The 22,878-nt window shown below is 39.7% G+C and overlaps 1 protein-coding gene across 10 annotated transcripts in view; it reads right to left on the minus strand.

Annotated features, from left to right (window-relative positions):
* The window catches only part of pds5a (PDS5 cohesin associated factor A), a 237,414-nt gene that overhangs the window by 75,361 nt on the left and 139,175 nt on the right, over window positions 1–22,878 (minus strand). For 8 of the 10 annotated variants that reach the window (XM_048542485.2, XM_048542549.2, XM_048542541.2 and 5 more), the window contains exons 14-19: window positions 15,969–16,050; window positions 15,730–15,778; window positions 9,612–9,754; window positions 7,548–7,663; window positions 5,904–6,009; window positions 2,853–3,013 (exon numbers count right to left, since the gene is read on the minus strand). In XM_048542485.2, the coding sequence (XP_048398442.1) occupies window positions 2,853–3,013; window positions 5,904–6,009; window positions 7,548–7,663; window positions 9,612–9,754; window positions 15,730–15,778; window positions 15,969–16,050 (657 nt within the window). The remainder of the gene's footprint in view (window positions 1–2,852; window positions 3,014–5,903; window positions 6,010–7,547; window positions 7,664–9,611; window positions 9,755–15,729; window positions 15,779–15,968; window positions 16,051–22,878) is intronic. The other 2 variants (XM_048542523.2, XM_048542504.2) reach the window with 1 other exon arrangement.

A 22,878-nucleotide genomic window follows, 5' to 3' on the forward strand; every position in this document is an offset into this window, starting at 1 on the left:
TGTTAGTGGCTAACAATAAGTAATGTATAATATGGCCTGGTGTGTGGGGTAGGGGGGCCCTAAAATTATTGAACTCAACATCCAGTCCGGAGGGGTGCAGGGTCCCTAAGTGTAAAGTGAGATGTTGTTCTTCCAGCTTCTGCATATATTTTCCAAGCTACCACCAGTTCGGAGCAAGGGTCACCAGGCCCAAAATATTAAGTCTGATTTTTCTTCAGAGATGCTGCCAGACCTGCTGAGCTTTTCCGGCAACTTCCGCTGTTGTCGTGGAAAATAGCACCGACAGGTTCAGGTAGGGGTCAAGAAAGGAAATAGACAAGATGCACTTCAGGGAACAAACAAAAGTTGAAAAGGGGTAAAGAAAGAGGAGAGTGACAATACACAATGGGAAACAGCATATATGTCAACACTGAATGGTTAACACTCGTCAAAAGTCAGTTCCATTTTCCTTGCAATGTCGGTAATGACCAAGAAGGCCAGCATTTGTTGCCCATCCCAAGTGCCCTTGAGTGGAGTGGCTAAGTTATTTCAAAGTGTAGTTGAAGAGTCAAGCACAATGCTGGCCAAAACAGTTAATCATGACACCATTCTTCCCCGAAGAAAATCTGTGAACCAGATGAGTCTTTATAATAACTGACAACGGTTACATTGTTACAATTAGTTTTCAATATTAAAGTTTACTGAATTCAAATGTTATATATCTGTCATTGTGGAATTTGAACCCATTAGCCCAGAATATCAGCCTAGGCCTTTGGATCACTCATTCAAAGATATTACCACTACGTCTTTGTTTATCCAGTGAGAGAGATGGGAGGACATGAAACAAGTTGTACGAGTGGAGTAGAACGGGGTCGAGAAGGTCAAAGACTACTTGTTTCGCTACCAATGACTTCTCCAGTTCATTACCCCAAGCATCCTTCCATCTTACCCAAACCACTCACCAGTTTTGACCAGACAGAACACATGCTAAAAACAACCAAAGGAAACAATATCAGGAGTAGGCAGTTTCGCCCCTTCAGCCTCCTCTGCCATGTAATAGGACCCTGGCTGATCCAACATTCTTCATGTCCATTTTCTTGCCTTTTCCCCATAACCCATTGTATTCCAACACATCAAGAATCTAACTCAATCTTAAATACACACAAGGACTCTGCCTCCATAGCTCTCAGTGGCATGGAGATCCAAAGACACTCAAAACCTGAAAGAAGAAATACCTCCTTATTTCAGTCAGAATTGGCACCCCTTTCATTTGGGAATGTGCCCTCTGGTCCTAGATTCTATCATGAGGGGATTCATCACCTCAGCATTTGCCCTGTCAAGCCCCTAAAGAATCCTACATGTTTCAATGGGATCAGTTTCATTCTTCTAAACTCCAGTGAATAGAGTCCCAATTTGTTTAGCCTTTGCTGGTCAGAAAATCTTTCCATACTAGGGATCATCCCAGTGAACATTTTTTGAACCAACTCTAATGAAACAATTTCTTTTCTTAAATAATGGGACTAAAACTGCTCACGGTATTTCAGTGGTCTTACTAACACCTTGCATATTTGCAGTAAGACTTCTCTACTCTTATACTCCAACCCCCCTGAAATAACTGCCAATATTCCATGGACCTTCCTGGTTACCTGCTGCGCCTGTTTGCTGGCTTTCTGTTTCATGTACAAGATCTCCCAATCCCTTAATGTTGTAGTTTTCTGAAATAGTAGGAACTGCAGATACTTGAGAATCTGAGATAACAAGGTATAGAGCTGGATGAACACGGCAGGTCAAGCAGCATCAGAGGAGCAAGAAAGTTGACATTTTGGGCCTAGACCCTCCTTCAGAAAAGTCCTTCCTTTCTGAAGAAGTTATTGTAAAGACTCACCTGGTTCACAGATTTCCTTCAGGAAAGGAATTGTGTCATGATTAACTGTTTTGGCCAACACTGTGGTCGACTCTTCAACTACAATTTGAAATAACTTAGCCACTCAACACAAGGGCACTTGGGATGGGCAACAAATGCTAGCCTTCTCGGTCATTACTCACATTGCAAGGAAAAAAAAGACTGACTTCCAACAAGTGTCCTTCCTTTCTGAAGAAGGGTCCAGGCTCAAAACATCAGCTTTCGTGCTCCTCTGATGCTGCTTGACCTGCTGTGTTCATCCAGCTCTACACCTTGTTATCTCTGTTGCAGTTTTCTGTAGCTTTACTCCACTTAAATAATACTACACTTTGTTCCCTCTTCTAAAATGAACTGCTTCACATGTTCCCATATTATTCTACATTTGCCAACTTTTTGCCCCCTCACCGAACCTATTGATGTGTTTCTATAAACCATTTGTGTCCTTCTCGCAGCTTGCCAAACTACATTATCTTTGTGTCATCTGAAAACGTGGCTATGATACATTTGCTTCTTTCTTACAAGTCATTAATGAGTACAGTAAATAGTTGTGGTACCAGCACTGATCCCCGTAGAATCCCAACAGTTACAAGTTGCCAGCTTGAAAAAGAACCACTATTCTCACTTGCTGTTTCCTACACATTAGCTAGTTCTCGATTCATGGCTGAGCCTTGCCCAAAAAGCTAATAAATTAGTCATGAAGCCATGCTAAATGTTTGATTGGAAAGAAGAGAAAGAGGAGACACAACATGATGCAAACCCAAAATGCAAAGTGCGACAAACCAGACACATCTAAAAGGCATCTAGCAAGACAGAAGGCATACACTATAACTTGTCAACATCAATGCTATGAGACATCTGCTTGTGCACGCATCAACTTTTCTACAATTGCATTATCTATAACTGACTATTTCAAACAATATTTTGCAAACTTTTCCTTGCACAATAATGCTTTGTCCAACTATGTACTTACGAACGAATTTGTAGAAGGTCAGTCTCTATTTTGTGCCCAGTATTCCTGAAGATTTGAATGGCAGCTTCAGCTACTTTATCATCCTCCATCTTTAGACACTGTAACAGTGATTCATAGGTCTCTGAAGAGTGAAAGGAGGTGGGATGTGTGAATGATAAAACCTGTGGAACAGAGATTGGGAGAAGATAATGAAAACTACTTCAATTACCTTTTTCTTCTTTAGCACAATAGCCTTTGAATAAACCATCATACCTTTCTTTTAACTATCAGGAACTAGCATGTTACATCAAAACTGAATCCCTGTTGTTGCATACTACCAAAAGATTCATGAAACAAGAATGGTGTTAGACAGCAAAGCAAAATAGATATTTGCTTGCACAGAACTTAATTTTTCTGCTAAAAGATACATGCTGTCAAAGCTTTTCAACTCGTACTTGGACACAGGAACAAAATTTCAAAGGCAGTATCAGTAAAACACCATCTGGCAAGGTCCGAGTAGGAATTTAAATATCTAGGCTAATGGCAACCATTATTAAATACGGCCATCATTCACTGGGCATGCACATTACTCACTCTCATTCTGTTCCATGAAGGAACTAATGAGAGAGAAATCTACTTGACCTATTGAAATTGCAGGCTATCATTACTGTCTGTAGACAGGGCTAAGAAATTCCACAAGCAACAAATCAAATCTAAGCTCTGCAGTCCTATCACATCCAGTCACGAATAGTGGTGGACAATTAAACAATAAACAAAAGGAAGCAGCCCTATCCTTACGGATTTGGTGGTGGTGGTGGGCATCAGATGTCCTTGAGTGTACGACCCACCTCCCTGCATCAGAGATAGCAGTCCTCAACCAACTGAATTCACCTCGTGAAAAGAAACATAGGAAGGCAATCGATACTGGAGGCCCTGACAAAGTTTTGGCAAAAGTACTGAACATGTTTCAGAACAAGTCACCTCCTGAGCCAAACTGTCCAATACAGTCACCCACACTGGTATCAATCCAACAATATGGTAATTTGCACATGTCTGCCTGGTGCACAAAAGCAGGTCAAATCCAACCCAGCCAATAATGACACTATTAGTCAATTCACAATCATCCACAATGTGATGCAATCAAGTGCCACTTGCAGAGGAATAAGCTCCTCATTGACATTCAGTTTGGGTTCTGGCAGCTTCACGCACTGCCTAACCTCTTCACTGCGTTGATCCAATATTGCTCAAAAGAGACAAAGTCAAGAGTTAAGACAACGGCCTTGATATCAAGGAGCCCTTGATACACTGGAGATTCAATAGGAACGAGGGTGGGTGGGAATCTCCACAGGTTGGAGTCATACCTGACACAAAGGATGATGATTGTGGCTGTTAGAGGTTTGTCATCTCAGTAACAGGGCATCATGGCATGTGTTTGTCACAATGGTGTCCTACATCCAACCATCTTCAGCTGCTCATCAATTTCCACCATCATTAGGTCAGAAGTGGGGATATTCACTGATGATGGTACGATGTTCAGCATCATTCACAACTGCTCAGATACCGATGCTGTCCATGCCCACATGCAGCAACACTTAGACAGCTTTCAGGCTTGAGCTATGTCACCTTTAAGTAACACTTTCTGTTTTTCATACTGAGGTATACAACTTCATATTTAGTCACGTTGTACTACAACTGCCACGTGACTGCCCACTCGCAACCTATCTATATCATTGTGAAATCTCCTTGCAATCTCCTCAAAACTCAAGCGCGCACTGTGTCATAAGCAAACTTGAAAATGTTGCATTCAGTTTCTTCTTCCAAACTATTTTTATTATATGCTAAATAGCTGAAGTCAAACCATGAGCCTTGCAATACCTTCCTGTCACTGCTTACAATCTGGAAAAAGACCCATTTATTCCCATTCTATTTTCTGTCTGTCAAACCAATTCCCAATCCACGCCTATATATTATGCACTTTATTTTTAATTCATTTGTGGGACCTGGCTGGCCAGCATTTAATGTCAGTCCCTAGTTGCCCTTGAAATATATTGCCGCTATCTCATGCGCTTCATTTTTGCTCACTAACCTGTTATATGGGATGTCATCAAAAGCCTTCATGAAATCTAAACAGAGCACTTTCGCTGGTTTTCCCTCATCTATTCTACTGGTTACAGCCTCAAAAAATTCCAGTAGATTTGTTAAGTATTATGTATCTTTCATAAACCATGGCTGCTCTGTCCAATCCATGCTCTCCAAGTTTTATCAAATCTTTTCTAAAAGGCTCTAGCATTTTCCCCACTACTTGTGTTAAGTTAACTGGTCTACAATTTTGTATTTTTTCTCTCCCTTCTTCTTTAAAGGGTGGGGATACATTTGCACCCTCCAATTTGTAGGAACTGCTCCCGAAACAATAGAATTTTGGAAGATGTCCACAATGCATCCAATATTTCCAGAGATAACAAGGTGTAGAGCTGGGTGAACACAGCAGGTCAAGCAGCATCTTTCTGAAGAAGGGTCCAGACCCGAAACGTCAGCTTTCCTGCTCGGCCAGCTGTGTTCATCCAGCTCTACATCTTGTTATCTCAGATTCTCTAGCATCAACAGTTCCCACTATCTCTGAAACAATATTTCCAGAGCTCTGGAATGTCAGTTAGCATGCCATGATGAAATGTCAGCCTCTAATCCCGACAATTTTCCCCTCATTACTTTCTTACTAATACTGACTAGTTCCCTGGTGCACTGCCCATGGACCAATCCAATACTAATTTGCTAATCAATCAGTACCCCTTTCTTGTGTAGTACAAACTGTGATTCCTTTGAAATTAGGTGTTTTTGTATTGGTTCTGATGAGTGCAGGACAGCCTCAACACCATGTGTCTTTTCCTCAGTATTTCTGAAGTGAAATTAGGTCTGTCTGCCAAGTTATAGATATAAATTACATTTATAAATAGGTCTTCACTCTTCTTGGAAGTCTTACATAAATCTAAGTACTGAACTCAAAGCGCAGAAAGTAACATTTAAAGATAAACGGAGTCTACAGCATTGCTTTAAGAAATTTTGACATTTGCATACCTTAAGCAGCTCCAAGCCTGCTCTGATTGCAGAATCGGGGGTCACACCCTCCTCTTCATCATCTGCAGTCCCTTCTATGGATTTGTTCATTAGTTTCACTAAAGAGCTGCAGAAGGCACAAAACATTTGTAGTTTCATTCAGAAGGTTATTGGAATGAAGAGAAGTGAATTTTAAAATGCTACCACTTCCTCAAACTATGCAATTTAGGGATGATCAAAGTTTTTTCAAGAAATTCATTAACGGGACGTGAGCATCACTGAGAAGGCTATCACTTATTGCCCTCCTCTAGCTGCCCGGTTTTTATGTTTTCCTTTGACCTGTATCAATCGATGATGTAATTGCAAATTGTTTTAGGTAACAGAGACCGATTTGGAGGTTTAAGTATGGCCCAGACACCCATTCCACATCTTAAGTTCAAAAGTGGGCAGACTAGTGGTAAATCTGATATTTCAAAATTCTGACAAATGAAAAATATTGCTTCAAATGTAATTCTGCAAATGTTTCAGGCAATTGCTGATAAGTCAGTCAAATTCTTTTGCAGTTAAACATGGCAGAAACACAATCATCTATGTCCTATTCCTTAAATATAAGTTGCAGAGAAGGAATGCTTCATCAATCTAACAGCAGGAATTCTATAAGGGACAGTCAACTTCAACATAGGTTTTCGTGTTTCCCAAAACACTGGATGATAATCATACTGACAGCATGACTAGTACTCTACCCAGATCCTAATGCCATAATGAAGGCAATCATCTAATATATAGCTAAGACAATCATTGGTAGTTACTTCAGAGAGCGTCATTTCACTTTAATGTGAGATCAGTCCAAGAATCTGGACTCAAAAGTACATTTACATTATAGCGGCAACCATTTCCCATGAGTAAATAAAAAAGACTTTTAACACAAATGCAAAGCAACATGATTTAGTACTGATGCTCAAGGTGCAGTATAATTAGAACATGTAAACATTATGCATTAAATCAATCTAAACTTGAAAATTTACAATTACAGAACCAGTGACACAGTGAACTTTCAATTGTTGCCACACTTGAACAGATGGGAAAAGTCAGCTAATCAATAATGTTAACATGTTAACAAGATGGCATCTCTCACTGCCCTTCTTGCAATTCAAGAGTTTCTTCTAAAAAATATCACGTAGTTGCTGAAATTAAAATGCCACAGGACAAAGTTTTATTTCTGAATTGATTGCTTCTGTTAATCTTTTGTATAACTTTATTCAATTCTGTATTTGTGCTTTTTTCCCCTCTGAATTAGCAATCCCACTTTGACTTCATTACTGTCATTCATTCTTGCAACTATAAGGAAATACACCAACAGACAGAAGGCAGAAAGAATGCAGTGATAAAAGATCCATGCAAAAAATGACAGATTTGTACAAGTCTCTAAGTACAACTAAAACTGATGAGGCAAACAAATTTCAATAATGGTATCCCAGAGGTGATTAAAAGTAACAAGGCATCCCTGATCTAGTGGTACAAAATCTTTACATAATGTAGCACTTAATTACTTAATATTTTAGTGGCCTGGCAACCCTTTTGTAGTACCCGTTATTGAAGTCACACAATAAATACTCCAATAATACACTTACCATTGACATAGTCTGTAAAATACAGTTACGTTACCTTATGGCTTCTGAATCAATGTGTACTGGTGCAATCCTCTCCAGTAGGAACTTCACCATTTCCAGGAAAGGATTCGTGGGCTGCTTTGGATTTGCTAGTTTACGTGTAATTTCCCTCTAATTAAAGAGAAAGTAACATAGAACATTACAGCACAGTACAGGCCCTTCAGCCCTCGATGTTGTGTTGACCTGTCACACCAATCTCAAGCCCATCTAACCTACACTATTCCATGTACGTCCATATGCTTGTCCACGGACGACTTAAATATACATATGGATGATTGCCATTGGTAAAGCTTGTCAAGTGGTTTAATTTTTTAATTCATTCATGGGGAGCAGCACAGCATTTACTACCATCCAAATTAGCCTTTGAAAAGGTGAACCATCTTCTTCAAATGTTACAGTCATTGAGATGTAGCCAAGCAAGAGCTGCTTCACACCACCACTGATGACCTATTACTTTACTGAAGATTGAGGGCAGACCAATGAGGTAAGCAATTACCAAGTTGAATTTGTATACACAGGACATACCAAGGGAAGTAGTTACATTGTTCGGAAGACGTCAGTATTGAACTAAATATCAATGCACATCAGCTGGTCATTAAATAACCACACACACTACTTATAAGTGTTTGAAATTACCATGACAGCATTTCACAAGAAAATTCTTAAGCCTTTTTGTTGAGGTTGTTGTTTTTCACTTTTCATTATCCAGGTCAATTTGATGGTAAAATAGAATTTATCAGAACTGATGTGATTAGCTCATGGACAATTCTGGATTGAACAAACCATTTCAAATCTAGTTTAGAGAATTTCAGCTTAGAATAGGAAGATGTCAGGTGCTGAAATGGAAGGGTTTGCAGAATAAGAAACCATCGCTAAGACCAAACATCTAGCCACTGCTGCTTACCAAGGTGAACAAAAAGTTGTTGATATAATTCATATATTGAGAGTTGAGCGAAGAATTCTTTTCAAATTTAGATTTGACTTAAAGGATCTTTTCTTAAGCATGCCTAACCATTATTTTATGAAAAGTTCGTATTTTCGTCAAACACAATAGCATTTGATTTATTCTTAAGATGCCAATGATATATCTTCTTTGACATGAATGTGGTAACTAATCATATTTGAACCTTCTGATCACCACGTTTGTGAAATCTCCATGACTTAGAAATAAAGACTTCAGGCTTGAAGAAAATCTAGTTTTTTTTTTATTAATTATAAGCAAAACTACACCAAGCTTCAGACTCAAAGGTTTAACAAATCCAAACTTTGGCTAAGTATATCAAATCAACATTTTTGGGTGGGAGTGGTTGAAGATGCAGTACAGCACAGTGAAACGAGCACAATGAGAGATTAGACATGGCCAGATTTTGCAATCAAAATAACAATGGTGCCTACTGACAAATACTATTATTGATATCTAAACAGTTCAGCAACTTCAGGCTTAGGACAGATACGTGGATAAATCTGAATATCTAAATATTGAAGTCCGAGCTATGCCATTCACAATTAGCCATACAAAAATGGTATTTCACAATGTGCATTGTGACATGTACTGAATTCAATTGTGCATAGCAGGCATTAAATAAATACAGTGCAAGTACTTTAGATTCAGAGATCTGCAGCACAGAAAAAGGCCCTTCAGCCCACCAGTTTGCATTAATCTATTCTAGTCACATTTTCCAGTACTTGGTCCATTGCCTTGCATCCTTTGGTACTGCAAGTTCACATCTAAATACTTCTTACATGTTATGAAGGTTTCTGGTCTTTACTATCTTTTTAGGCAGTGAGTTTCAGATGACTACCACCCCGAGTGGAACCTTTTTTCTCATATCTTCTCTAAATTGTCTCTCTTACCTTGAGTTTTTGGCACCTGGTCATTAACCCCCCCCATCAAGGGGATCTCTTCTTCACTGCTCCATATACATCTCCCAAAATTTTATACATTTCAATCATGCACTCCTATTCTTTCCCTTATTTACTTAACTATTTTCTGATTAACATAGTATCTCAAAACATTTAATAACTGGCCAAAGCCACATAAAATAATAATACATCTTACCACACAAACTTCTGCTTGTTTACATGAACATGCTGGGCTAATCAGCAGCTCTAACTGAGCCCGCAGCCTTTCATCATCACCCAGGACCTGGTTGAACTTCTTCATGAAATCTTGTGCTTTTCCTGGATCAGGCAAATTTTCTGCTCATAGATGTAATAGATTTTAAAATTGTACACTATTAATGCTTACTGTATAAAGTAATCAGAATTACTGTTCTTAAAGTGTATTATTGAACATTTCCAAAATCTAACTTAATTGTCATAACTCTATTGTTTGCACCAGTAAGTTTCAAATCGGTAGTTTGCTTACCCTGAAATGAATTGTCTTAGCTGTTCCAATTATCTCTCACATAACACTTCATCTAACTACATTGAGCATTATGAGTGAGGCAGTCAGAAACAGGCATGCCTAGAACTAAATCCCACAGATGTCTTAAAGAGTGGCCAATCTTCACACTCAAGGTGGAAAATCCAAAATCTGCAAGCCTTCTGCATTTGTTCAGAAGAAGACAAACAATCATATCATTGGATTAGAGGTCAAAGGACAAGCCACAATGCTGATGTCACCTTTATGAATTCAGAATTCTCTTACGAATCAAGAACATTTAAAGGCAACTGAGTTGAACAAAGAAGCTTGAGAAGTACGACAGTGGGAATTCAACAGTTGACTGTTGCACAGTTCCAGGCAATTGCATAGTGACAATTCCCACCGGATTAAACACCAGATTACCTAATACCTAGAAATGCCTTACATGACAACAGGTGAACCCTGCAATTCAAATCCTACCAAAGCAAAATTTTGGATCTTGCATGTTTCCAGATTTATAAGTACAGCCATTTGAAGGATGGCTTGCATTTTTGCAAACTATGTGAGAATGTGCCCTAATTAGGCAGCCACTTAAATGATAGGTCTTCTTGTAGCATTGACACATGGTTATCAGCCATATTTTTGCTGGTGCTAAAAGAAAAATCAATGGAGTTCAAAACCTAATATTTTCAAATGGTGAGCATTACAAGAGTTTACTGACACTTCTGATGTTAAACAGAATTCCAACTTCAAGGGTATATAAGGCATATGGCACCTCGTGCTTGGATTCTCAGAGTATCTAAATATGTTTTTGACACAGGTGAAGTATTGATTACAATAACCATTTAAATGTAAAAACTGGGAAAGATATGCATTCTTTTAGTCAATATCAAAGGTTTATTTTTAAAAAGATGTAGCTTGCTGAAATGGGGAGCCCGTACCTGATTCAAAGACATGATTTCACTTCAATTACATACTCAGCTAGTGGTGGCAGTTGAGGAACTTGGACTTCAATTTGATGAGCCTCAGCCTTTGCATTTGCACAAAAGGTCTGAGGTTCTTGCAACTTGAGGGCAGGAGCTTCAGGTAGTTGTTCTGGGGGCAGTGGGGACAAAAGGGAATGTAGTTGTGTTCGGGTACAGTAGTTCAATTCTGTCGCTGACATCATTAAAACTGAAAGCTCTGTTGCCTGTCTGGAGCCAAAGTTAGGGAAATCTCCTGAGGGATGGAAAGGCCTTGACACAGGATTGCAAGGACCCAGTTTTTTTGATCCATAAAATTGATAGGGCCAACAAAGAGATTCAGCTGAGTTGGTATGAGCAGCTACAGATTAAGGTGAAAAGGAGAATAAAGGTATTAATCCCTGGATTACTACCCAAATCATGGGCAAACTGGAAGACAGCAAATAATATTAAGCATTAAGGTTTTAAGAGTAGATTTGTAGCTTGGTTGGCTCGCCAAGCTGGTTCATTGTTCTGCAGACGTTTCATTACCCTGCTGGGTAACATCATCAGTGTAGACCCCATTGAAGCGCTGTGGTGTTTTCGCCCCTGTTATTTTAACTCTGGTGCCCTTTGAGCTGGATTACCTCACTTCTGGTTTTTCCTTCACAATGGAGAGTGTATGGGGCCTAACTCTATGTATTTATTGATGGCTTTCTTCATGGAGAGCCAGGCTTCTAGGAATTCCCATGCTTGTCTCTGCTTCGCCTGTCCCAGGGTTCTGGTGTTGTCCCAACTGATCTGGTGGTTTTCTTTTTCCTTAGAGTTAAATGTGTGGCTTCAAAGATCGAGGTGGAAGACCTGGAGAACTATTGCTGGGGCTGTGACACTAATACTGAGGAAAACAGGCAGTTATACCATTGGGACAGCCTTCATCTGAACAGTACTTATTCCAGCATACTGGCAAATCATAACTATAACTGTGAAAACATTTTGAACTAAACTGTGGTGTGGGTAATTCAAGGGAGATCAGGAAAGTTAAAGAAGGAGGACCGAGTAATAGTATAGGGTGGGCAATGATAACCAGAGCACAATAAGGAGGGACAGTGTACAAACATAGGAATATACAGGAGGGTTCTGCTATAACGTGTGTTCTGACAACACAATTTGGCGACAACGCAATTGACGAATGGGGGAACGCTATTTCGAAAACACGAACTTGCACTGGCTATAACGGATTCCACTAAGTATGAATCTTGCTGTCAGGAGCCTTTTACTAATGATATCTACAGTGTACTTTCAACAATGCTGTGATTCTGACAGTCCTACAGAAATTCTCCCTGTGGGCTTTTATTAACACTGATAAGTTAGAAGCCAGAATGTCACTTATCAGGAAAATTAGGTTGTAGGGGAGAGTGAAAAACAATATATCTAACTTACCTTGAAAGGGAACACTGAAATACAGGACTTAGGTACAAAAGGAGGCTCCAGCATCCTATTTAAGTAATTAGTAAGATCATGGTTGACTTATGCTTCAACCTGATTTTTCCATCTTTGCTCCATATCCCTTGATATCCTTGTGGTTGGTGATAAGATTGCTGAAGGAGTCTGAGATGCTATGGCAATGTGCACATATGTATATGCCACAGTTTGCAACTATGGATAGTGGTGGCAGAGTCTCCAATTTTTTTTAGTCACATGGCTGACTAGAAATTCTCCCAATCTTACAGTCTGCTATTGGCAGTGTTGGAAGAAGTTGCCAATTGGTACTGAATTCTTTTTTTTAGTCACATTGTGAACGAAAAGGAGCTGCAAAGCCACTGTCATAGTCAGACCGACAGCTGTTGACAGTTGTGATATCCTTTGTGCTACACTATTTTCAGTGGTCTGCTTTTCCCATAGACCTCATTATTTCTGTAGCGCAATTTTCTATAACACAGTGTTGCACTGGAACACAACTACTGCGTTACAGCACAACCCCCTGCACTGCAAATGAGACCAAGATAGGAAAAAAATGTTAAAAAAACAAGAACTGAAGGATCGTTATATGAAAGCTTGCAGCGTTCGCAATAAGATGGCTGATTTGATGGAACAAATAGAAATAAATCAATACAATTTGACTGCCATCACAATTATTTGGTTACATGCAACCACAGATGGGATCCAAATATGCCAGGATATCTGACATTTCAGAAGAACGAAAAGGAAAGGAAACGGAAGTAGAAGTCTGTTAATCGAGAAAGAGATCAATACAGTCATGAGAAATGATGTTGATTTGAAGGATCAAAGTTAGAATCAGTTTGGGTGGATGTAAGAAATATGAGGGGGGAAAAAATGTCACTGTTGGGAGTAGTTTATGACCTCCCTCGCAGTCACTAAACTGTAGTACAAAGTCTGAATCAAGAAATAATGGAGCTTGTAAAAAAGGTGCTACAATAATAATAGGCAATCGTAATCTGTATGTACGTTGGAAGAACTAAATTGGCAAAAGTAGCCTTGGGGTGAGTTCACACCTGGGACAGTTTCTTGGAACAATTTGTTCTGGAACTAACCGGGGAACAGGCCTGGTAATGAGACAGAATTAATGTGTTACCTCATGGTAAGGATTCTCAAGAAAAATGACATTATACAACTTCACATTCAGATTTAAGGGGGGAATTTAGATTTGAAACTGGCATCTTCAAGTTAAATAAATGCAATTACAAGAGTATGATGACAGAATTAAAGTGGGCTGGGAGAATAATTTAAACGGTAATATGATAGCCAAGAAATAGCAGACCTTTAAGTTAATACTTCATAACTCCTATACTTATTTTCGACATATCTATATCAATGCTTCTAAGATATAAGAGATCATGGTGCTGTGGGCAGTGCTGAAGGACTTGTTACCAAACAGGAAACAGTCCAGTTAAAAGGGCAATCTTCAGGTTGACAAACTACATGAATTCAGTGTCACAAAAATCAGTGCTGAGGACTTAATTATTTATGATTAAGTTGAAACAGCCAACTGTATTACCACATAATTTGCTGATGACACAAAAATGGGTGGGAACTTAAGATGTGAGGTGGGTACAGGAGTCTGCAGAGGGGCATAGATAGATTAAAAGAGTGAGTAAAGATTTGGCAAATGGAGTACAACTAATGTTGTCTTATTTGATACACAAAACAGAAAAACAAAAGGAGAATATGATTTAAATGGAGAAAGACTACAGGATAGTGGAGTATATAGGGCTCTGGGTGTACCTGTACATAAATCAGGGCAAGTTATTAGAAAGGCAGTGTTGACCTTCATTGAAATTGGGATGGAATATAAAAACAGTGAAGTCTTGCTACAACTTCACTGGACATTAACTAAGGCTTAGTTTTGATTCCTTTCCTTCTCGGGGGTGGGGGGGATAAACTTGCTTCGGAAGTGTTTCAAAGAAGGCTCACTTGGCTGATTCTGGGGATGAAGGATTGCTAATGAGGCAGGTTTCAGCAGGCTGGGCCTACACCGAGTGGAATTTAGAAGACTGAGAGCTGAAATCATGTGAGAGTAGATGCTGACAAAATGGCTCCTCTTGTATGGGAATCTAGAAGAAGTGGCAAAGATTACTGTTGCAACAGTGATATGAAGGAATGTCCTTTTTCAGAATCTAAGGTTGCAGGGCAGAAGGCAATAGCGAGCTCGGCTTTGATCTTGGTGATTGCCAGAGCAGTTTCAAAAGGCTAAATAACCTAGTTTTGTTCCTATTTCTTATAACTTAGGCGCTACGGAACAATAACCAATAAATACTTCCATGTCACAAGCAGAAAAGTTTAACAAAATATATGATAATAGCTTTTTTAAGAAAACTATGAACAAGAGAGGGAAGGAACCAAGTCTACTGGTCACTGGGATAGCAATTCAAAGCCTTAACTTTTGACTGTCTAAAGAACAACGGGACAGCTTAAAAGAAATACCTTTGTGTGCAAAGGATATTAGGCTAGAAAGTAAAAGGAAGCAAAGGGAAGTGAATGAATATTGGAAATAGAAAGGGCCAAAGTAGAAAAATTAGGTAATAGAGATTTCTGGGATGGTTGAATGGCATCTGTGTTGTAAATTCTTCCAATTTTATTATCATAATGATTGAATTATTTAAATTGTGTTTATTGCTGATGAGAGTTGAACTAAGATTGTGTATGAATTAAATCACTGACCTATATGGGAGCTCAAACAATTTGCTTTTAACCAATTGTATTCATGGTGTTCCTACAATATTTGTTAGAAATGCTAGTTTTTGGTCATCCCTTAATTCAATTATAAAATTGAAAAAAAGAACACCAAAAATATTGATCTTTTATGAAGTCTTAAAAGGAAAAGACATTAAACTACAATCACAAAGCCAAGGGGCAATTTGGAGATGCCATGTTTTGAGCCCACAACTATTGTGCAAACCATGCACATTAGCACTGAAATAGATCAACAAAGCTTCAGCACCATGTGTGAAGAAAAGCCAAGAGCTTTCATGAAAATCTAGAAACAAATTGGTCAAAAACTGACAAGTACTGGGATACCTTTAAAACTTTACTTTTTATTTGCTTTGTCTTAATTGGAAGATGGAAAGGTAAAGAAATCCTTGGTAATATTCTGACAGGCACAAACACATCAGATTCCAAAACTGAGGGAAATAGGATTATTCACATATTCATTCAAGAGAATCACATCTGCAAATAGGAAGCAAAGTAATCTTGGAAATTTAACGTAAATAAGTATGTCATACAATTAAATCGTATGAGGTCAAATAAAAAACAACAATCAATTTCCACAAAGAACAGGAAAGCTCTTTCAGAATAAATTTTAACTGCCACACCTTGATCCCCCAAGAAAGTTACAAAAAAAGTGTACTTACTTGCTATAGCCATTAGCTTGGCGAACATTGCAGTATTGTTTGCTTCCGACTGAAAAAAATAAATGGTTAAAATTAGAGAAAGTCTTTTTTGGAAGAGGTGAAGTTCACTTTTGAAGTTTTGTTATGCATATGTACTTTTAAAAAAAAAAATCAAAATATATTCCTCAACAATAGGTAAAATTCCAGAACTGAATTTATTCAGTTTTTGAAAAAAATATTATAAAGCAAGTGAAACTTACGGCAGGCTGTTTGTGCAGGTCTAACAACTCGCGGACATGACTCCGTAACATATTCTGACACTTCCACATTTCATTCAATGCTCTGTGGGAGAAACCAAGATTTGTAATTGCAATGTGGCATTCTAGGCCTTTAAGGAAACTGCTGTGAGCCTGAAGTCACAAAGCATTGAATGGACAAGGGTGGCAGACTTTTCTCCAGAAGGTGATAAGTGAATGGTTTTTCACAACTATGCAGTTTTTCCATCATCATCATTGTCCCTATTGGCTTTTTATTCCGGATTTGCTTAACTAACCAATTTAAAGACTCTAACCACCAGGGTGGAAACTGGACATAGGCAGATAGCGGAATCCTCTGGATTCCATTAGCAGTTCCCATGCTAGCGTACTCAGGTTGTTGTATGATGCGGCAACCATGGATTGGCTCATTACTCATAAAACAAACCAATTTGTTTCAGAGATGCCCTTAACCATAAATTTTCTCTGAAGACAGTGAAGTTAGGCAAACAATATGCTTATTATTAATAAATATGATTGCAATAATGTCTAAAAGCAGAAAAATAAGTTTTTGATGGCAGAAATATGTCTGACAATGTGATAGATGAACAGACATGAATTGCTTTGCAAGAAACAAATTAAGCTAAAGCCCTTTTGACTAAATGATACCTCTTTTCAATAGTGGATATTAATGTAAATAATTATGTCAAGCTAAATAATAGATAAGTTTAAACTCAAGATCTCTTTACTGCATATTCACATATTCATTACTGGAGTTATTTTATAATATAGAAAGGTTTCAATCACAAACAGCTAGGAAAACACAGGTTACAAAACAACCCTAAATGGAACTGGGTGAGCAACAGCAGTCACAGCAAGTCTAAGGTGAAACACTGATAAAATAAACTCAGTTTACATAGAAGTGGTCCTACGCCGTGGCGTGAACAGATTTGTGGATATAACTTTGTTTCTTTTATAAATTTGCTTTTTATCATTAATTAAATTGACCTAACAGTACTGTAAAACTATAAAAGCGTGTTTTATAATGAAAGACATAATTCCCAATATTTTTAGTGAGCTTATTGCTATCTGTCTTTCAGGTGAGATCAGCTTCTTATAGTTACATTTGTCAGCATCTTTGTCTTGTAGCATCAGTGCCTTGGATTTTGAATTCAACTTGTTTATTTTGGTTGGGACCAACAGATTGAGGACCATAATAACCTATTTAGTGAACTCCTCGAATATTGAAGCAATCCGTGCCTAAAATGCCACAAGACCTCAGCAATATCTGGGTTTGGGCTGACAAGTGGCAAGAAATATTCATATCACACAAGGACCAGGCAATAACCATATCCAATTGGAAAATCTAACCATCACCCTTAATATTCCATGACCATTACTGAATCCTCTCCATTCTCAACATTCTGGGGTTTATCATTGGCCTGAAATTGAACAGGACTAAATATATAAATACTATGGTTATAAATCAGGTCAGACGGTACAATTTAGAGAGTTACTCACCTCTGGAGTCCCCAAAGACTGCCCACTAGCTACAAGGCACAAGTCAGGAGTGTGACAGAATACTCTCCACTTGCCTGGATGAGTTCAGCTCCAACAACGAAGAAGCTTAGCACAATTCAGGACATTGCAGCTGGCTTAACTGGCATCACATCCACAAATATTCACTCCCTCCTTCACTGTACAGGCAGTATGTACAATTTAGAAGACATACTTAATTCAACAAGGCTTTTGAGACACTTCCTTTCAAAACCACGATCACTTCCATCTGGAAGAATAAGGGCAGCAAATACTTGGGAACACAACGACCTGCAGGTTCTCCTCCAAGTCACTCACGATCCTGATTTGGAAATACATTGCCCTCCTTTGAGCATTGTTGGGTCAAAATCTGGGAACTCCTCTCCAAATGCATTATGGGTGTAGCTGCATAAAATGGATTGCAGTGCATCCAGATGGTAGCTAATCATCAAGTTCTCAAGGGTAAATAGGGATGGGCAATAAATGTAGCCCAAGTCAGCAATAGCCGCATCCTGTTTACTTCAGAATTCCAGTATACTTCATTAGTTCAAAATAAATAAGACCTAAGTTGCTTGAGCTGAAATCAAAAATTTCACAACTTGAGGGGCTGGAGCCATCGTAGTGCATCTGAACATCATGAACATGGGTTTCATGAAATCGTCACCCCACTTCCACAGAAGATGTTGATAGTGCGGGAATGAGTGACTACCAGACGGTGTAAGCAGAAGACACAGATGCTGCACAAACGCCCAAGCCACTGGCATTTGCTAACTAGTTTCAGGTTTGAATAAGGGGGGTTGCTCCAGGTTCTTGAAGGAACCTTGTAAAAATAAAAGCCTCATCACTATGAGGGGTTTGAAAGCCTAAAAGACTAGAAATCTTTTTTTCAGTCAGAAGCAAACAATACTGCGATTTTTGCCAAGCTAATGGCTACAGCAAAGACTAATACAAGAACTGATCTGTACACAACTCCAGGCCCAAAGCAAGGTGGTTGACTCTTACTTGGTCTCTGCAATGGTGGCAGAAAACCATTCAGTTCAAGAGTGAGTGGTGTTGTGAAATACATGATAGCCTTACCATCGACACTCAAGTTCCGTGAAAGAATAAAAAGTCATGTTTTAATGAGTGTTAGGAAGTGGAAAAGGTAAGTAGAAAAGCAGAGAAGTTTTGATAAGAAATTATAGTTTGACCCCTTGCAACTGAAGGTACAGTCATCGATGGTACAGCATTTAAAATTGGAAATGCTCTCAAAGCGAGAATTACAGACTGCTGATACCTTAATGTTGTAAAGCTGGTGGAGACAACAGAGATAAAGAAAGGCAAGATTATATGAACAATGAATTATGAATAGATCATTCAGCCCCTTTAAGCCTGATCTTGTGATGGCGATATTCAAAACAGGGATGAGTATCTTAAAATGTAGCTGATATTTAACTAAAAGCCAGTGAAGGTGAGTGATCACGGGTGCTATGAATGGGATACTAGTCAAGATAGAAAATAAGCGCAAAGTTTTGGATTGTACAAAATTTACAAAGGGCAGAACTTGTGAGGTCAGCCAGATGCGCATAGAAGTACTGAAGTCTAGAGGCAACAAAGGAATGGCTGAGGCTTTCAACATCACCTAAACTGAGGATCATTTAAAAGAGGCCTGGGGCAGGTAGACTGATAAAGGTAACTGGAAGACAGTGCAGCAAAACGGAGCACTGGCAGCTGTCCAGAATTAATCTTAATACAATGTAGGCATCCTCTTCTGAAGGAAAAAGATTGACTAAAAGCTATTGTGCCTTGCATCACAAGGTAGATCAAAAGTAAAAATGCCTGTAAAAATACCAGCAGCAAGATTTAGATGAAAGACTGAGATGTTATAAGTGGGAATTTTAAAAGTTAAATGGGATGCAGAAAAGTCAGGAAACTATAAACTGAACTTGTTATAAGAGAATTAGTATATATTAGGGTTAACAGACAACACGAGATAAACTTCATCCACTAGAAAAGAACGGCACCTTGAAGGAACTAACCAGTTATTTCAGTATTGCAATGCTCCATTGTAATGGGTCTTTTTCTCTGAGTTGTGTCCTGAAACATTTCAGCAGCAGGAATGTGTACTTGTTCCCAAATATAGCCTGAGATCTCACAGATGACTTTTATATATCTCAGATGTTATGTATGTTAGCTACTATGTACGAGGCAATAAACCTATTTGGTTTATCAAGACTTGTTTCCCTAGATTCCCTAGTTGGTATCACTAACTCATACTAACATCAATGCGGAGGATTGGTAGCAGTAAGTCCATCCAAGGCCTCCCAGATCATTTCAGAAGAGAGTCAGAGTCATACGATGCAGAAAGAGACCTCCTGGTCCATTTCATCCGTGCTGACCAGATAACCTAAACTGACCAGACCTATTTGCCAGCATTTGACCCTTCCTATTCTTGTACTCATCCAGATGTCTCCCAAATATTGTAATTGCACCCAACTCTACCAACACCTCTGGCAGTTCATTCCACATACATGCTATCCTCTTCATGAAAAAGTTGCCTCTCAGCTCCCTTTGAAACCTTTCCCTTCTCACCTTAAACATACGCCCTCTAGGTTTGGTTTCCTCTACCCTGGAAAAGACCTTGGCTATTCACCCTATCATGCCCCTCATGATTTTATAAACCTAAAGGAAATAGCTGCTAGACTGGTCTGCAACAGGTCGTGAGAGAATCAACAAGAAGAAAAAAAACATACTTGATTTCAGCCTTACCAATCTGCCGGCTGCAAATGCATACTGGCAGGTGCAACCACTGCCCTGTCCTTGTGGAGACAAAGTCCCATCTTCACATTTAAAAAAACCTCCATCGTGTTGTGTGGCACTATCACCGTGCTAAACAGAACAGACTTCGAACGGATCTAGCAACTCAAGACTGGGCATCCATGAGGCAATGAAGGCCATCAATTGTTGCGGAATTGTATTCCAGCACAATCTATAACCTCGCGGCCCAGCATACCTCCCACTCAACTATTACCATCAAGCCAGGGGATCAACCCTGGTTCAATGGAGAGTCCAGTAGAGCATGCCAGGAGCAGCACCAGTCATACCTGAAGATGGGGTGTCAACCTGGTGAAGCCACCAAACAGGGCTACTTGTGTGACAAGCAGCATAAGCAGCAAGTGACAGCGTGACGCGATCCCACAACCAACGCATGAGATCTATGCTCTGCAGTCCTCCACATCCAGTCGTTAACTCACTGGAGAAGGCGGCTCTACAAATATCCCCATCTTCAAAGGTGGAAGAGGCCAGCACATAGGTACAAAGGCAAGGCTGAAGCTTTTGCAACAATCTTCAGCCAGGAGTGCCAAGTGCATGATCCATCTCAACCTCTTCAGGTGGTCACTAGATACCAGTCTTCAGACAATATGATTCACTCCATGGGATCTCAAGAAATGGTTGGAGATACTGCATAGGTTACAGGCCCTGACAATATTCCGGCAATAGTACTTAAGACTTGTGCTCCAGAACTTGCCAGAAAAGCTGTTCAAGTAGTTACAACACTGGTATTTACCTGACAGTGAGGAAAAATTACACAAGTGCATCCTGCACACAAAAAAAGGGACAAATCCAAACCAGCCAACTGCCGTCCCATCAGGCTACTCCCGATTGTCAGTAAAGTGATGGAAGGTGTCATCAACAGTGCCATCAAGTAGCACTGGCTCAGCAACAACCTGCTCAGTGACACGCAGTTTGGGCCTCACCAGGACCACTCAGCTCCTGACCTCATTACTATCCTGGCTGAAACACAAAGAAAAGGGCTAAATTCCAGAGTTGAAGTGAGTGTGACAGCCATAAGACCATAAGACTTAGGAGTGGAAGTAAGGCCAGTCGGCCCATCAAGTCCACTCCACCCTTTAAATCAAGGCTGATGGGCATTTCAAGTCCACTTCCAGGCACTCTCCCCATAGCCCTTGATTCCTTCTGAGATCAAGAATTTGTCGATCTCTGCCCTGAAGGTATCCTACGTCCTGAAACATCACGGTTGCATTTGACTTGAGTGTGGCAATAAGGAACCCTGACAATGGTTATCAGAGGGGAAAAAAAAACTCTCCAGTGTTTGGAGTCATACCTGCAAAGGAAGATGATCACGGTTGTTAGAGGTCAGTTATCAACAGGACATCTCTACAGAGTTTCTCAGGGCAGTGTTCTAGGCCCAATCATTTCATCTGCTTCAATGACCTCCTCTCCATCATAAGGTCAGAAATGGGAATGTTTGTTGATGACTGCACAATGTTCATCACCATTCACAACTCTTTTAATACTGAAGCAGTCCATGTTCAAATGAAACAATTTCTAGTCAATATCCAGGCTTGGGCAAACAAGTGGCAAGTAACAATCATGCCACACAAATGCTAGGCTATGACCATCATTAGTATGAGACAATCTAACCACCACTCCTTGACAACGGTGTTACAATCACTGAATCCCACACTATCAACATCCTGGGGCTCATCATCACCAGAAACTCAACTGGACTCACTGCATAAACAACAGTGGCTGCAGGAGCAGGTCAGAGGCTATGAATACAGCAGTGGGTAACTCACTCCCTGATTCCCCAAAGCCTGTCCACCATATATAAGGCAAAAGTCAGGAGTGTGATGGAATACTCTCCACTTGCCTGGATGAGTGCAGCCCCACCAGCACTCAAGAAGCTTGACGCCATCCAGGACAAAGCAGTCCACTCAATTGACACAATATCCACAAGCATCCACTCCTTCCACCAGTGATGTTCACAGCAGCAGTCCACACTACATACAAGATGCGCTGCAGAAATTCAAGAAAGACCCTCAGACAGCATCTTCGAAACCCACAACCACTTCCATCTAGAAGGTCAAGGGCAACAGATATATGGGAACACACATCTGCTAGTTCCCCTCCAAACAACTAATTGTCTGGATTTGCGAATATTTTGCCATTTTTCATGTTCGCTGGGTCAAAATTCTGGAATTCTCTCACTAAGAACATTATGGGTCAATTCACAGCAGGTGGAATTCAGCGGTTCAAGAAGGCAGCTGACAACCACCTTTTCAGGGGCAACTAGGGATGGGCAATAAATGCTGGCCAGCCAGTGATGCCCACATCTCACAATGAATAAATTACAAAAAAAACCTTTATTAGAGCACCCCTCAGCCTCAAAATACAAGAAAAAACACCAAATATGTCAAACATCAGTGGTAATCCAGAAGATTGGGAAAACTTTAAAAATCACAAGACCAGAGAACATAGAACAATACAGTGCAGAACAGGCCCTTCAGCCCTTGATGTTGCGCCGACCTGTGAACTAATCTAAGCCCATCCCCCTACATTATCCCATCATCATCCATATGCTTATCCAAGGACTGTT

Source organism: Stegostoma tigrinum, chromosome 1 (assembly GCF_030684315.1).
Source record: "Stegostoma tigrinum isolate sSteTig4 chromosome 1, sSteTig4.hap1, whole genome shotgun sequence".
NCBI lineage: Eukaryota > Metazoa > Chordata > Chondrichthyes > Orectolobiformes > Stegostomatidae > Stegostoma > Stegostoma tigrinum.